The sequence below is a fragment of the Bemisia tabaci genome, chromosome 5 (genome assembly GCF_918797505.1).
Source record: "Bemisia tabaci chromosome 5, PGI_BMITA_v3".
NCBI classification, from domain to species: domain Eukaryota; kingdom Metazoa; phylum Arthropoda; class Insecta; order Hemiptera; family Aleyrodidae; genus Bemisia; species Bemisia tabaci.
The window spans coordinates 11,188,488-11,205,185 of record NC_092797.1 but is presented as its reverse complement, the minus strand read 5'-3'; the positions used below and the strand labels follow the sequence as shown (position 1 = coordinate 11,205,185).

Below are 16,698 nucleotides of genomic sequence, written 5' to 3'. Positions count from 1 at the left end.
CAAGCCTGATTTGTTGATTTTGTGGTTATGTCCGTCAGAAGTTCGCGGGATTCGGAACTTTTTTGTTCCAATTTCTCGCACTCCGAGACCGTCAAGAGTTCCGGGATTCTTTTAAGATTTTTTTAAAAGTTCAGAGAAAGTTCCGGAAAATGCAAAAGATCCGGAAAATTTCGGGAATTTCAAAAGTTCCGGGAGAAAATTCAGGAAAATCTAAAAAATTCCGAAATTCGGTACTGGTTTCGGGAAATGGGAGCACTAGGTTATACGTAACATCAATATGTAAATTCTGTAGGGTGAGTTGATCTTATGTCACAATGACGAGTATACAACTCCTACATCTAATAAGATGAACGGCGTTCCGAAAATAAAAGGGATCATTTATTGGGACTTCGGACATTACTCCGCTCCCTCATGCACATTTCACCGGCTACAGAGGTTTCTGCCGTGCTAAAGAAAAACGTCGCATGAACCTTCTAATGTTGCCAAATTCCCGCCAATATAATGATTCTTTCCAAAGACAATTATGAATATTTTCTCTTAAAATTTTCAGATGATTTAGATCCGATTACTAAAAATATTCCCTGAAAAATCTAAGGAAAAATACTTGCAGACTTTCCTGAAATATTGAATTTTGTGAGAGGAAATTTGGCAACGTCTGAGAGTCCATACGGCGTTTTTCCTTAGCACGGCAGTATTGTGGACACTGAGTGGAACGAAGCTCCCGGGGCTTGGGACCGTGATAAATTGTTATTACACGAGGTGCAGGAGGTATCATCGTCCCTCTAACTTAAGCGCTTATCTCAATCTCCACGTGAGCCCTGTTTTACATATTGAACCATGCTCTCTGGGGCTCATGCGAAAATCGAGTTACGCCTCTACGTCAGAGGGATGACGTGATGTCACGACGGGAAAGGATGAAAGAAGAAGCGCAGCAGAGAACTCATTTCGCTTTCAAAGCGGAAAAGAATCTTCCGACCGCTCCAAGACGAGCAAGCTGTAGTCGATGGAAGGGAAAAATATTTTACGTATTGGAGTCGTTCCTTTGATGCAACGAAACGGGATGATAGGATTGCGGAAGCTTATGCAATGGATCGACAGACCGGGTACCAATTTAAGAATTTTGATGTATCGATGGCCAAAATGCAGAACTCTCCCGTTGTGACGTTGGGGACTTACTGTCATACATGGCAAAAAATGACTTAAAACTTTTAATCCGTGAATGTCTATGATTTGGTATTAGAATAAAAAAAACTTACCATTAAGAAAGTAAACGGGGTCAATGTAGGCTGGTGGAGGTAAGATCATGTGGGCGGGGTCTATACTGTCATTCACATAGTAATCACTCTTCATAGAGTCTGAAAACAGATCGAGGTGAACGTTAGATAGCAGACACAGAAACATTTGCGCAAAAAAAAGCATCTCTATCCACATGAAAATTTGCATGATCGCGTGGAAATTAACATTAAGTTTACAATGATGCCCTCGTTGACTAAAAATTACAATATAATCACTTGAATATCAATAATTTTTTTGGAGAAATGTGCGGGGGAAATGTTTCCTCATTCCAAAACATGAGGCCTTTATACGTGACTTGAACCCTCTCCTTAAATTTACAATTTATTTTAAAAAATCTCAGCAGTGGCTGCCACGAAAGTAGGATTTAACTTTTGAACTTTTTGAAATACAGATATCGCCAAGCTTTTCAAAAGCAGAAAGCTTTTCAGCTTTTTTTGCAAACTTCGATGCTTCGAGTTTTCAGAGACCTCTCATTTTTCGTCCCACCAATTTTTACTGTGCCGTCTTCATCGTGCTTGTAAAAATTTGATATCCCCGACAAAAGTTGTTCTGGACAACTTCCCACTTTTGACATGTTTTGTACTAATAATCAGTCAAGACTGAACGGTGTGCCAATTATAAGACTCGTCCGTTTTACAGTATTTCTATTCACAGTAATGACATCTCGCAAATAACTTTCGATGATGACAAATTGCATATCAACGGCATAAGTCGGCAATCACATAACTCGGTTTACCACATCGCGACTTCCAGTCATACTTTATTTTTTAACCGGAAAACTACTCAATGGCAATTCTTTAAAACTGCCGTGATTTTTCTTCTCTGTGCGACGAAAATTCTGCATAAACCTCAAGGAATGACGTCAATTGGTTCTCCTTTAAAGAAATAACATAGAGGTGGAGATTTTCAGACACCGCAAACGAGATTGTGATTGCCGACTTACGCCATCGATATGATACTCATTACCATTGACCATTTAAAATACGTTAAAATTATGAATAAAGGTACTAATAAACAGGTAAAGCTTTTCATTTCTACCCAAAGTTCACTTTTTTCTGTGCGATTACGTATAGCACCGTGTCAACTATCTTGGTGGCGATGGTTGACACCATGCTCAAGGCCCATTTTGAATTTTCATTACCTGAGCACGACGTGCACAATCGTTGACTCTGCCACGATCAGATTCTAGGTTTGTTGACACTATGATCGTTGACACCATTCAACGTTAGCAGTTTTATGAAAGAAGTGTTCGGTTGCTTGAATTGAAAATCTTGATGCGCAATACTGCCGTGCTAACGAAAAACGTTGTATGAGCCCTCAGACGTTGCAAAATTTCCTTTGACAAATCACAAATTTTCCAGAAATTTCATATCTATTTTTTTTTTAGTTTCATAGAGAATTCTGTTCTTAATTTTATCTGAAGTGTCCGACAATCTCAAGGGAAAATATTTAAAACTTTACTAAAAAATTCGTTTTTTACAGGAGAAAATTTGGTAATTCTTGGATGTTCATACGGTTTTCTTCCTTAGCACGGCAGGATGGTAACCCACGTGTCTTTTTATTTTTTTACATTTTTTCCTCGATCCTTGTAAAGTCTACGATATCAGGAAATTAAAGATTTGTGGGACGAATAGTGGCTGGTTATTTGATATCTCCCTCATAACCAGTTATTTTTTCCCCCATGCGAAATTCCGAACGATAAAAAAGCTTCGTGCAAAGCGGTTGGAGCTTAAGTGAAGAAGCGGGGCGGGGGGGAGTAAATCGATTGAAGCCCTGCAGCCCTGCAGGGTAGAAGGGTTACCTTGACTGTGATGCTCCTGTACGGGCGTTTCCGGTCCAACGTTCTGTACCCTTCGTCGTCCCAGGTAACCCTTCTTGAACAACACGTCCTGCCGTGGGGTGCTGATTTTCGTATACTCGTCTGTAACAGAGATATTATTTTTTCACGCTTAGAATTTATCATCGAGATGCCTAGACACAAATACATGCTCATAAAATATAATTTTAAACAAAATTGAGGTTCCTTAATGATTCAAGTCTTACGAACACTATCGGGAAGCCAGCGGAATGATATTGGAATTGATAGACAAAGCTATAGACAAAGAAGACAAAAGGAATATGGAAGGATCGTATCGGTAAAAGGGGGTGGTTGCAATGGTTAACGGAGGTAATAGACTAACTAACGGCAACCCACCAGAAGCCTGTTTGTTGAAGTTGATGTCCGCACGACAAGAATCGAAAATCTATATATTACACGGCGCATGTCTTGTCTTATCTTGCCGACATAGCCAGTTAAATTTTCAGCGATCAGATTGCAGATACCCTATAGTTAGTCCATCATTTTCTCCCTTAGTCCATAGGAACTACTCATTTCAACCCGCATAGGATCGCTTCATACTCCCTATGTCTTCTCTGTCTATCGCTTTGTCTATCAATTCCAATAATCAGCCCTCAACTACTAACTAGGGGCCATTGCCTCCACCTGATTTCCGAAGATATTTTACCTTTTTGAGCAAGTTTGAGCAAGTCTTATAAAGGACAATTATATTGATGATTTGCGGGTAAAATTTAAAAGAATAACTTCGGTAATAGATCACTGCGAGAGATGGTAATGAATGTCCCTGCATAAAAAAAAATGAAATTTCTGTAATTTTAATAGAATTTAGGGTAAGTACGAACCTAATTAAACAATTTATTGAAATAAGTATTTGTAATTTTTGGTAGGTACGAATCACTTTAACCACCCTTATAATCACAATGTAAACCGTATGGGTTTTCCTGAGGAGAGGAACTGCTTAAGGAAAAATTAAGAATACGGCTCCAAGAATACGACCATAAAAAGGGAAATTCTCAAAACAGGATCCCAGCGAAAAACTGCTCGTCTAAATACTGCCGTGCTGAGGAAGAACGCCATATGAGCCTTTAGGCGTTGCCAGATTTCCTTTGATAAAACACGAATTTCCGGGTAAAATTATGAATATTTTCCTTTCGATTTTTCAGATTATTTTGTACGCAATTTCACCTAAAGTTCCTGAAAATATCAAGGGAAAATATTCATAAAATCCTTCAAAAATAAACATTTTATCGAAGTAAATTTGGCAAATCTTGAATGTTCATACAGCGTTCTTCCTTAGCACCGCAGAGTACTGCCGTGCTAAGGAAGAACGCCGCATGAACATTCGAGAGTTGCCAAATTTACTTCGATAAAATGTTTATTTGTGAGTAAAGATATGAATATTTTTCTTTGAAATTTCCAGGAACTTTAGGTGAAATTGCGTACAAAATTATCTGAAAAATCGAAAGGAAAATATTCATCATTTCACCCGGAAATTCGTGTTTTATCAAAGGAAATTTGTCAACGCCTGAAGGTTCATACGGCATTCCTCCTTAGCCCGGCAGAATAGCATGACGGCATTTCGTGATACTTGAAAAAAGGTCAAGAAAAAAAGTAAATAAATTATTATTCCGGTGGAACATCCAGCCCCTCGACGACGCGACGCGACGACGGTTGCAGCTGTCAATAAGTGCGAAATGGTCGAGATTGAACAAAAGCACCCCCCGCGGGGGCGGACGAAAGGGGTCGAATGCTGCACCGGGAATCGATTTAAGAAGACGTGTGAAGAATGATGGACCCGGCTACAATGATGACGTTTTAATCGATAGCGACTGCTGACTGCGCTCCGGCCGGCGGAGAGCGCGGTACCGAGCTGTCGGCTGTCTGGCAGTAAAAACCCGGAAGGTAACGAAGTAACGAGGAACGACTCCCCCACTACGGAAAACAGCAGCGTGTGCGAATTGGCCGTAAGTGCAAAACCCTGGTCTCACAGACGCGGGATCTTGGGACCCGACCAGGGTTGCACAGGTGAAATGAAAAATACGAAATATTGCTTTCCGTGAAATATTTCATGAATTTTCACAAAGTTGTGAAAAATCGTCGTCTCCCGCACGAAGAAACGTAACTCCATTCCAAGGTTGCCAAATTGGCTTGAACAATTTACCTTATTTTTCAAAAAATTGCCCTTCCAATTTGTTTCCAAAAATTTTCTGATATTTGCAGGGGCTCCTCTACGGAAAGATCAGTGAAATTTTCAGTCAGAAAAGCCCCAAATTCTTTTGATTAATAAGCGATTTGCGAGGAAGAAATTTTACAACGTTGAAATGTGGTCACGTTCTTTCGTGAGGGAGACGACGAAATATGAAACATATTGTCAGGGGCCGGGTATGCAACACTCACTAAAAATCACCAAAGGTCAAAAATCAATCGTCCTCCTCTTAATTTTGCATTTAATTTCGGAAAATATTTTCAATAGTTTTCATATTTTTCTGAAATTTCATGAAATATTTCACACGAAATTAAAATTTTTTATTTTCCATGAAAAATTGCAACCCTGGACCCGACACGCACTATACTGCCGAGCTAATGAAGAACGCCGTATGAGCATTCAGGCGTTGCTAAATCTTCTCCGATAAAACGGAAATTTCCTCGTAATCTTATGACTTTATTTCTTCAATTTTTTTACATAATTTTGTTCGTAATTTTAATTAAGTTCAAAGAAAAAAAAGCCTGAAAATTTCGAAGAGAAATATTCATAACTTTCCTCAAAATTTTGGCAACTCTCGAATGTTCATACGGCGTTTTTCCTTAGCACGGTGCCGTGCTGAATCTTTAAGCGTTGCCAGATTTCCTCTGATAAAACACGAATTTCCATGTAAACTGATCAATATTTTCCTTCCAATTTTTCAGATAATTTTGCTCGCAATTCCACCGAAAAGTCCTGAAAATATCAAGGAAAAATAATCTCAACTTATTTTATAACCTTCCTAAAAAAATTAACAATTTATCGAGAGAGATTTGGCAACTCTCGAATGTCCATACAGCGTTCTTCTTTAGTACGGTAGTATAGCGAAGAAAGCTGCAGTAAGTGTCAAATTTGCAGAATCGAATTCTCTTCAAAATTCATCTATTCTCTTTCAGATGAAATCACTGAAATAGGTAAAACAACAAAATTTATCTTAATTGTTTAAAAACGAGAGACATGAGAAAGCCGTGAGTGCGTAAAAAATGACGTGGTTTTAGGCAAGACAGGAAGAGGAAAAGAAGAAAAATATGAAGAAAAGAATGATATTCCTTAACTTTTTCCTATTTTTCTTACTCTTCTACCTTTTTCTTTTTCTCGTCCTTCTCTTCATTCATTTCTTTCCTCTTCTTCTTTATGTTACTCTTCTCAAATAGCAATCCTTGGGTTTTAAGACCAGCATCCTCCTGACTACAGGACTACGCATAAAAAAGGAGGACAATATTTCGCCTTCATCTCGTAAGATAGGCAAAAGCGGGTCCTCGGGAGTATCAATAGTGGTATCGCCGCGCCGTGCCAAGAGATTTACACGACAGAGTTTTGGCTCTGTTGTGATTGTCTAATGGCTTTTAGATCTTTAAAGGAGTGACTAAAGGAAAATTTACGAGAATAGCTCTGATTTCAGCTCGTTACTTGCAATTAATTTGTTAAACAGGGATTAGCCTAGGGTGATTAATTACAACAAACTTATTTCACTCGCTCTCCGAAGCGAGTACTTGCCGGCCACTATTGCGTGACGAGCTTGCGAGTCAATTTAACATTAATTGAGCTAAATTTTACAATAAGGAACGGCTATTTCTACAGGGTCATTTTAAAAAGAACACATGTGTTAATTGTGTTATTGGTCTCCGTGTGCAGATACATGTTTTATGCGAGTGCGGGAAATAGTAGTTCTTTATTGCACAATGTGGTTTAGCTAAAAAGTATTTTTCTTTTCAATTAGACAGCACGTGAGTGAGGGTTTTGCATGCCGAGGTGATTTTCGATTTATTAATTAATTTCGATGGAAAATTTTCCGGAATACAAAATAGTCTAACTAAAACTGTTTGAGGGTGAGTCTCTAGAGATTCGCGCGGTTTTTCGTCCTTTTTTTAAAGCGCACAGCCGATTGGCAATCGCTTCTTGATTTCGTTTTGCCATGCCACTAGAGTTCCTCTATAGCAGAGCGTTCAAGCGATTGAATGGCTCACCAACTCAGCAAAACATGGTTGACGAGATTCTCAGAATTTTCTATTTACTAGCTAATAATACCCCCTTAGACGTTATTAAATATGAATTAGGGGATGAAATGAATAAAATTCCTTAAGTTTTCTTTGCTAAGAAGTTCATAGTTATTTCATTATTATATGTCTGAAAGTCCAAGCACTGAGTTCTTTTCATCCGAACTTTTTGCCACCGGTGATGACTTTTTCTGAACCTGTTAAAATTCGCCTCCATATGACACAGCTGTTGTGTTACCGTTTTCATAGAAATGCAGCTTTTGAACCGCGTCTTTTACTTTCAATCCTGTCCTGGTGCTTTGTGTATCGTACTTTTCCCTTTGCTGAGCTTCTCTAATACCTACGTATTAGAGCTTTCCCGCTTGTTTTTACTTGAAAGTCAATACCTACAAAGATTTTCGACCTCATCGATGCGATACATATTGCACGCCAGTTAAGAACCCAGAATGAATCACCTGGTTTGAAACTCCCCGCTACTTAACAGAACTTTACTGTGAGTTTCGTGATTTTAAACGTGTAGTTCATCATTGCTCTCTTTTTCACTTGCGGTGTGATTATAAATGCATTTTTAATATCCTCTCTCTGAATCTGAACTACTGGAAACCCGAATGGTACGAAAGAAGTAGGCTCCAGAGTATGCTCTAACCAGAGCAAATACCACTGTCTAAATTACCTGCCTAAAATCCATCACTGTCTGAATTTCCTGTCTAAAAACCACCATCGTCTAGAAATTTGAGTTATATGCGACTCTTTGCAGAGATGTTTTTATAAGAGTTGTAAAAGGATTACAAACAGAGGAAAAGGTGAAATTCGGAATCATCGTGTTTCCATTTTGACGTATGAGGAATATGAACCAAACTTTGATGCCACAGCGTTCTTGGCTCGTGGGAAGGCCTGAGAAATAGGATACACACCTAATTTAATCTTATCAGAGAGGGAGCGACCCACGTGTTAAACCTATTTTAACTTCATAAAGTTACCTTCTGTACCGAAGAGCATCGAGCATCGTTTCGACTTCTCCACTCCTGAACTATTTTTATTTTACCTCTGCTGTCTTCTTTGAGTTCTTTGCCTGGAACATATTTTACCCAAATTCTACGAATTCGTCTTAAATGGAGTTGGCACTGACTTCGGAATACACAGGGTGTTTCGTAAAATGCGAGAGCAGGTGAGAAAAAAACAAACGCAGTCGGTTTCCTAGATACAAAAGTATCATCACATTTTATATGTATATTGATGAGGGGTAATTATTTTAATTTACTAGGGGAGTTCTTTGTGATCTTTTTGCCACCCTAAGGGTTTTTTTTTTTTTTTAAAAAAAAAGCACACTAAGAAAAATTATTTCAAAGGAAATGAAATGAATCGTACATTTTGAACACCGCAAATCGAGGAACTGTGTTTTTAGTTTCGCTATTCATTTATACTAAACTCAAAAAATTATATGAAAAGTATTCATTTTCTTGATTTCTTGTCGGTGCCAATTTTTGAATCTTTGAAGGATCATTTACCTGTTAGTCTGAGAACAGCGACTGTATATTTAGCAGCAAGTTTTTAGATTTTTCAAAAATAACCTACCTATACTGGCCAAAATGAAGCCAACATTTTTTTTATATATATATCGGCGGCGACAGTTTCCATTGTAAATAAACTTCTGATCCAAAACAAGATTGCCATACTGCTAACCACACTCTGTATTTACTCCCGATCAAAGTATTCTAGTGCACGAAAACTTGAAACGGACGCCGTTCTTACTTTTTTCGACGCGAACTAACAAATGGTTTAAAAGTAATTTTGAAATTGTTAAATGTTTACGATTTTCTAAAATTAAATTATTGTGACTGATTGAAAATCGGAAATCTGGAATGTATGAGGTACCTATTCTTGCTTTGAGCAGCAGTATTAACTTCCATCATGGCGATGCTCATAAACCATGCTAATTATGGGAATGTGTAGGCTTATTTTATTCAAAGAGTCACTTTTGTGTTTAACAGACAAAGTCAGTGAAACCGATGGCGAGGCATGTTTTGCGATGTATCAATTGATCTGCCATTTAAACTTATGAGAAAGGATCGATAAACAGAATGTTCGCAACGTATACCTTAAAAATCGATATTTTACTATAGCTTCAAATGGGGAAACATCAATTATTGATCATTCAGGCCTCGCCACTGAGTACACCTTATAAAAAATCGTCCGTCAGAAAAGTATTCGTCAATGTTCCATATCTCCGAAAATAAACTGATTCCGGAACATCCGGCGTCTAATTTCGGAACACCCTGTATGTTGAGGGCGTGAGCGAGACGCGTCTTTACTAATGAGATCTTTCTTCCTCCTCCACCTTTTACTCCTCCATGGGTCAAAGTCTTACTGTTATCTCATTAAAGGGGCACTCCAGGAAAATATTATCATAACATGGGAGAAAGACCATGAATAGTTATGAGGGGATGCTACAGGAGAGGGTGATAAGATGTGTGAAGAGAATGTTGACGTTATTGAACAGTTTGTCCTCTAATGCCTTAATTTTAAGATCCTCCTCTTTTAATCAAGCATTCATTACTTTTTCTCAGTTCTTTCCTTCTTTCTCCCCCTTATTATATCTCTTTTCCATTCGCTGTTTTTAATATTGACCTTTACCAAAATTACCCCAATTGAGAGGCGTATGCATGGTAATTATCATGATGAGAAAAATGCCAAAAATAACGATGTGTGATGCTGATGATAATCTCTGTTAAACGCGCGCATTTTTATATGCTGATCAATGAGACGAAATTTATCAGATGTGATGAAGTTCATTACAATTTTAGGAAAGAAGTCTAGACCTCTTTGTATGCTCGTTTTGTCAATTAGGAAATGTGATTATGATTAATCGGGGCATGATGTGGTTCTGGACCATTCCGGAGAGAGTATATTCGCTCTTGATCGTCTATAAATTGGAAATAGATTTGTCATAAATGGGTTTATCAACTGGTTCAAAAAGATTTCCTACCACACTCGTTTCTTCTCTGTGTTTGTCTCACATGCAAATCAAATTAATCTTTTTCAAAGGTCCCAACATCTCAAGTCTCTCGTGCGCATCGATTTCCGATGTTTTACGATCTTAAATCTATGTCTTCCGTGCATCGATCCTCATTGAATTTATCTGGCATGTATCTAACACGTAACTTTTTTTTTTTTTTTTTTTTTTTTTTTTTTTTTTTTTACTCGAGCCTGAAATTAGAATTTCCAATATATTCCCGATACATTTCCCATATTGAGAGCATAATTTCGGTGTCCGATTGTACATTGGAAAAAAAAAAACACATTGGATCTAGAGTCCAGACTCTTAAAAACCTCGACAAAATATACTCTTGATTCAATCAGATTTAAGCTTAAATCAAGAACCAAGCCTCTTAATTTGAGCGGGTTTCCTTTTGATTTAAGCTTAAATCTGATTGAATCAAGAGTCCTTTTTCTTGTCAATGTTTTCAAGAGTCTGGACTCTAGATCCAATGAGTTTTCTTTTCCAGTGTACTGACACCAAGTTCATTTGGTTTTGTTTTCACCACCGTTAACTAGTAACGTTTTCAATGGCATAATGTACCGGCGACAATCATGTTTGTTTGTGCACCGCGGGCTCCGCACTCAGAGCAATCCATCGAAGTGCTGTAGGCGCCAGTGCGAAGTCTTAGCAGTGCCGCCAATCCTCCACTAAACTAAAATCGACCACCAGCCATTTGAAAATACATGCAGATACGCGACTCTTTCTTGCAGATTCCAATGAATGAAACTGCCTCCGGCCTTTTAATCCTGATGCGCCAGACTACGAATCTTGACTCAGTTTTTTTTTTTGCATGACGGTGAAAGTTGCATGTTAAGTCTGCATGCTGCTTTGTCTTCATTTGTTTCAAATTTCTGGGTAAAAATATTCAAAGAGTATTTTGACGTGATTATGCTGGAAGAACTATGGGCAGGCAAATGAATTGAATCGAAAGGAATAATAATGCATACAAGAAAAATGGGTCAAAAATGCTAAAAAAGTTCGTTACGTGATTTACGAAACCTTCCTTACTTATTGTTAGCATTTAATTGTTTCATTGCGTACTTGCGCCACACGCCATTGGGAGAGCTCGGATATAAAGTATTTGACTAAAGTTGCACATTTTTATGCTATTTCGGCTCACTGTAATTTTTAAGGAGTGTTTCCCGAGGAAAATTTTGCGAGAAAATTAATGAAATCTTCTACGTTCCGTATTGGAGAAGATTGAAGCATTTAAAGTTTCTAAATTATGTCAGTCTTCTACCATTAACTCGCTCTAATGTGCGCCAGGGTGGTCGAATACGCCTAAGTCTTAGCAGTGGCGTGCTTTGCGATATATCGTGCGCTTTGCAATAAATCGGTTGATCTGCCATTTAAACTTGTGGAAAAAGACCGATGTGCACGTATTCGCAAAAAACACCTTAATAATCGATTCTTCACCGTAGCTTCAAATGGAGAAATGTCGAAAATCGATCATTCACGCCTCGGCACTGAACGAAGTAGGAAACACGGATGCGCGCTCAAAGACGGCCCCTCACCCTCGCTCCTTACCCATCACACTCCGGGCAGGGGCGGAGGGCACATGTGACATCCCTGTCTCAAAGAGATGCATATTGTGTTCCCCCACGAAAATGAAACAAAAAACACATGTTCCACTCGGAAAAGAAAAACAAAGTGACGGAGAAGATCATAATTATCCATCGACACGGGAGCGACGCCGCCGCCCCGTTATTCGTGTTGCAGCGAGCTAGGAACATGTGTCTCACTGCGCCCGATTCATCTCGGCGTGATTTATCGCTTTCTTCCCGAATCTAATCGTGACAAATCTCACATGCTACGACCGCCTTCTTCACTTCCTTACCGAAAACACCTTGTGGATTTTTGCAAGGAGTATCGGTTAAGATAGAGACTCGGGCTAATGGGGTCCCATCGGGCCACCATCATCATGATGACCAGTCAGCTGATGATGGTGGCCCGGGTAGCCGCCGAAACGCGTCCGAAAAATAACAAATTAGTGAAAGCGTGAGTTTTTCAAAAAAGTTTTAAAAGTTCTCACTTCTTACTTGATTTTGTAAATATTTGAAACCTCCATCGTGTTCTACATGACATTTTGATGATGAGACATATTTTAAAGTGTTCGATTCCCTTTCGTGTTCGGTGCATGGTTCCATGGTCCAGTGATAATTGGATCGCATTTAGCGAAAAGGAACTAGCGCGATTACAATGTTTTCGAAATTGTGCAACATCTTCTTTTCTTTTAAAAATACTCAAAATGTGTACAGTATTTAAAGTTTACACAATTATTTTCCCTCAAAATTGCCAAATATTTGATGGGAAGCAAAGAAAATTAGCTGCTGTTCTGGGAAATTTTGTAGATGATAATGGAGGAGCAACATTTTTTCAACACTGAAATCGCGCTGGTTTCTTTTTGCTAAATGCGATCTAATTTTAAATGAGGTGAAATTTTGGGCTTCGTAACTCGAGAGGTTGTGGTTTTCATAAAGTAAACGACTTGGCAACATTGTGAGCTGCGAGAGGCACTCCTGGCCTTACGCCCCCTTCTGTCTGCAGTCATCAGTGCAGCTATAATTAATTGGCTATTGATTTATGTCCTTATACTTCGCCAATGCTGTTTCGAGTGCCGTTTTTTTCTTACTCCCTCTCACAGGCCTCAACCTCTGAGATCCGCGCTATCTCAGTTAGGACCCCCACTTTAATACGAACGCATATCTTCTCGTTATAAATCTGTCAAATCAGGTTGCCAACCCCGAAGAGGTTGCGAGCGGCAGGAAAGCGGAGCAGGGGGTCAGCACCCAATTTACAAATATATCAGATGGATATGAATGATAATTAGACGGGTCCGTGGAAAAAGACGTTTTGAGCATTTTTTTTTTTTAAAGTATCTGAGAAAAATATTTGTGATCTTGTGCTACTTTCCATGAGAACGGTTCTTCAGCATTTCGGAGAATGACTTGATGGTTAATTGGTAATTTCTGGATTTTGGGACATCTCTTAAGAATTTTCGAGCATCATATCACGCTGTAATATGGACATCAGGAATCTGAAGTTTGACCGATAAACATTTTGATACAGCTTCTAAAGTATACGTCTCGCGAAATGGTGTGGACCCAGCACCATTTCTCCACCTTCTTACGTACGTCTCAAATGAGTATCGCAAATGAAGTGATCTTAAGGCATTTCTAAAGGATTCCTCAGTATCACATCACGCTGTCCAATATTTTTAGTACACACTACTTGACCATAAAACACTTAAGGAAACTTCAAAAATATGTCCCACGTGATTATCAGTGTCGATTCTTGAAGGCTGACAACACTGTTTCTCCTCCGTTTAGAGCTGTTAAAAATGGACGTGTTTATGCTAAAAGGAACTTTTCTCCTCCGTTTAGAGCTGTTAAAAAAGGACGTGTTTATGGTAAAAGGAACTATGTCTCACGCAAACCCTATGCACATAGTTCCTTTTACCATAAATACGTCCAAATAAGGATTTAGGTGAAGCAAGCTGCCTCACCGAGAATCGATTGTTTTACATGCATATAAATGGTGGAAAAATAGCGCTGCAAACTTCCAATGGATTTTTGGACGCTGTATAGATTCCGCTAAAGAATTTCACTCCAAAACCTTTAACAGCATAAAAAAAGAAGAAAAAAAGGAAAGTAGTATAGCCTAACAATTGAAGCGGCTCTCTGGTCCCGTGATAACTCTCACGAGATGATATCGAGCATGCAAAGCTACGCAGGGGCGTGGCGTGCTTTGCAATTTGTCGATTGATCTGTCATTTAAACTTATAGAAAAGGATCTATAAACAGGGTGTCCGTAACGAACACCTAAATGATCGATCTTTTACGATAGGTTCAAATTGGGAAATATCGATAATCAATCATTCACGCCTCGCCACTGAAGCTACGCAGAGCGTTTCAGCACAAAAGTTGGGTTAATACGGAGAGTAGAACACAAAATAACCCTAGTCTTCGGTTGGCAATCTCAAGAGAAAATTCCAGCTAGTTTTATTGAAGAAATGTAATAAAAAACGAGTAGTAAATATACCAACGTCGCAATCAAAGGAATGCATTTTCCCAGTCTCTCTTTTGTTTTCTGCGCTAAAGTCACCGCAAATTGTACCAAAATCAACACAAAATTTTTTTCGGTCTGTGTTTCACTTCCTATATACGTTGACCAAAAGTATCGTAAGACCACACATATTTTATCAGTGTACTGCCGTGCTAAGGAAAAACGCCGTACAAACATTCGAGAATTGCCAAATTTTCTCTTCGAAAATTTTTTTTTCTGGAGAAAGTAATGAATATTTAGCCTTGAAAATTTCAGACTATTTAGATCAAATTTAGAACAGAGTTCTCTGAAAAATTGAAAGAAAAACATTGACAAATTTTCCCGAAAATTCGTGATTTACCAAAAGAAATTCGGCAACGCCTGAAGGTTCATACGGCGTTCTTCCTTAGCACGACAGTGTAGGACAACTCCGGATCACGCTTGGAGCTCCTCTCAAAGTAAACTGCAAATCGCATGGTGGTTTCATCAGCACATAAAAACTCATGTGAGCTCTTAACAATCTTGCAAATTAGCGAGTGTGTAAACGGGGGAATCCTCTGATCCACTCATAATTCATAAAAACTTGGAATCCGTGCCTCCTACAAATAGGATCTTATGATGCTCGCATCGTCTAGTTTTCGTAATTTATGTTTGTTCGACCCGGTCGGAGTGGGAGCTGTCTTGAGAACAGTTTGACAAGTGCTCCCGGCTCCCGCGGAGCGGCGCACAATGAAAAGAACCAATGAAAGAAGTCGGACAAATTTCGGAAACTTTGAAGCTAATAACGCCGTTCAATCAAAAATTTGAGGTTTTAAGAGTGGTTCCATCGGTTTCCTCGTGAAATTTCCTTCTAGAAACACCCCTTAAAGTTTAAAATGTGACAATTTAAACATTAAAATTTGCATTTTTAGTTAAAAGTTTCATGTTCGACCTCTTTAATTGACTCGAACCCCTGTGCGGCGGCCGGCGGCGCAAGGTCGCGTCGCGAGAGAGGATTGCACTTTTCAACTTTGTTCGGTCAACTTTTTCATCTCGCTTTCCCCCTCCTTTTCCTCCTCCTCTTCTTTCTTCCCACTTCTCTTCCCTTTCCTTCCCCTCCTCTTAACGTCTTACTTTTTCCCGTTTTTTTCTCTATTTTTTTATTCTGTACCGTTCCGAATCGGGGTACAAAAAGCTCAAGCAAATGCTCTTACTTGAAAATTAGCGAATTAGAGTTTAGTTAGGAAGAAAGTTCCCGCTGTAACTGCTGGACTTCTTCCCAAGTAGCAGTAATCGCGATAACTTTCAATTCGATTCGCGATTTTATCGACGTCGATTTATTGCGATAGAAATGGACAAAATTCTGAAAAATTGCGATTTCATCTCATAAATTTGCGACAAAATAACGACTTTATCGATGACGACTTATTCCGGTACTATCGAACAATAAATCGTGATAAATTGAGATAAAATTTCGATTTTATGGAGGGCGATTTTATCGAAATTAAATTGCGACAAGGTCGAGGATAATCGCTTACATGACGATCTTAGCAATTTTATCGCCAAAAAATCATAAAAAAGTCGCAACTTAATTTCAAATTAGTGCGATTTGATGAAAAATGCTACTTGATTTGAGGCAAAATGGATTGTGTTTAACAGAAACACGCAAAATCGCATTTTAGAGGAGGTTGGGGGTGAGGTACTAGAGGTTTTTATTTCAACTATACAAAGTGATCCAAAAGTCCTGTATCACCCCTATAACCTCTAGAGTTCTTGTCTCTGAAAAAAGTGTAGATTTATTATAAATGAATAAATTAAAAAATAATGATTAAAAATCCACCTATTTAATGTTAATCAAAAGAAGAGAAATTTCAGGGTGGCCCCATTAAAATGTTAGGGGTGCCCTAAAGTCGTTTCTTTTGACCTAGGAGCACTCGCAAAAGTTCAAGTTTTTTTCTTAATGATGGAATCGTGAATGACCGATTATCGATATTTCCCCATTTAAGCTGCGAACCGATTATTAAGATTATTAAGATGATCGTTGCAGATCAATCAATGAATCGCAAAGCACTGCAATAATTTGAATTCATTTTGCAATTCGGTACTATAATCTCTGGTTCATCTGTAAAAACACTTATGTGCAAAGGGAACCTGATAGTGCATACGTTGTTTTTAAACTGAGCTAGAAATCATAGTTCCTAATTGCAAAATGCAGTCCAATTATAGTTCAAAAGTTACAGGAGTGACGCCTGGTCATGATGTA

At 38.6% G+C, this 16,698-nt stretch overlaps 1 protein-coding gene across 2 annotated transcripts in view; it reads right to left on the bottom strand.

Moving 5' to 3' along the window:
- LOC109042152 (uncharacterized) overlaps nucleotides 1-16,698 on the bottom strand; it is a 179,480-nt gene that overhangs the window by 39,383 nt on the left and 123,399 nt on the right. For both annotated transcript variants that reach the window (XM_019058734.2, XM_072300287.1), the window contains exons 4-5: nucleotides 3,098-3,217; nucleotides 1,257-1,355 (exon numbers count right to left, since the gene is read on the bottom strand). In XM_019058734.2, coding sequence (XP_018914279.2) covers nucleotides 1,257-1,355; nucleotides 3,098-3,217 — 219 coding nt within the window. The remainder of the gene's footprint in view (nucleotides 1-1,256; nucleotides 1,356-3,097; nucleotides 3,218-16,698) is intronic.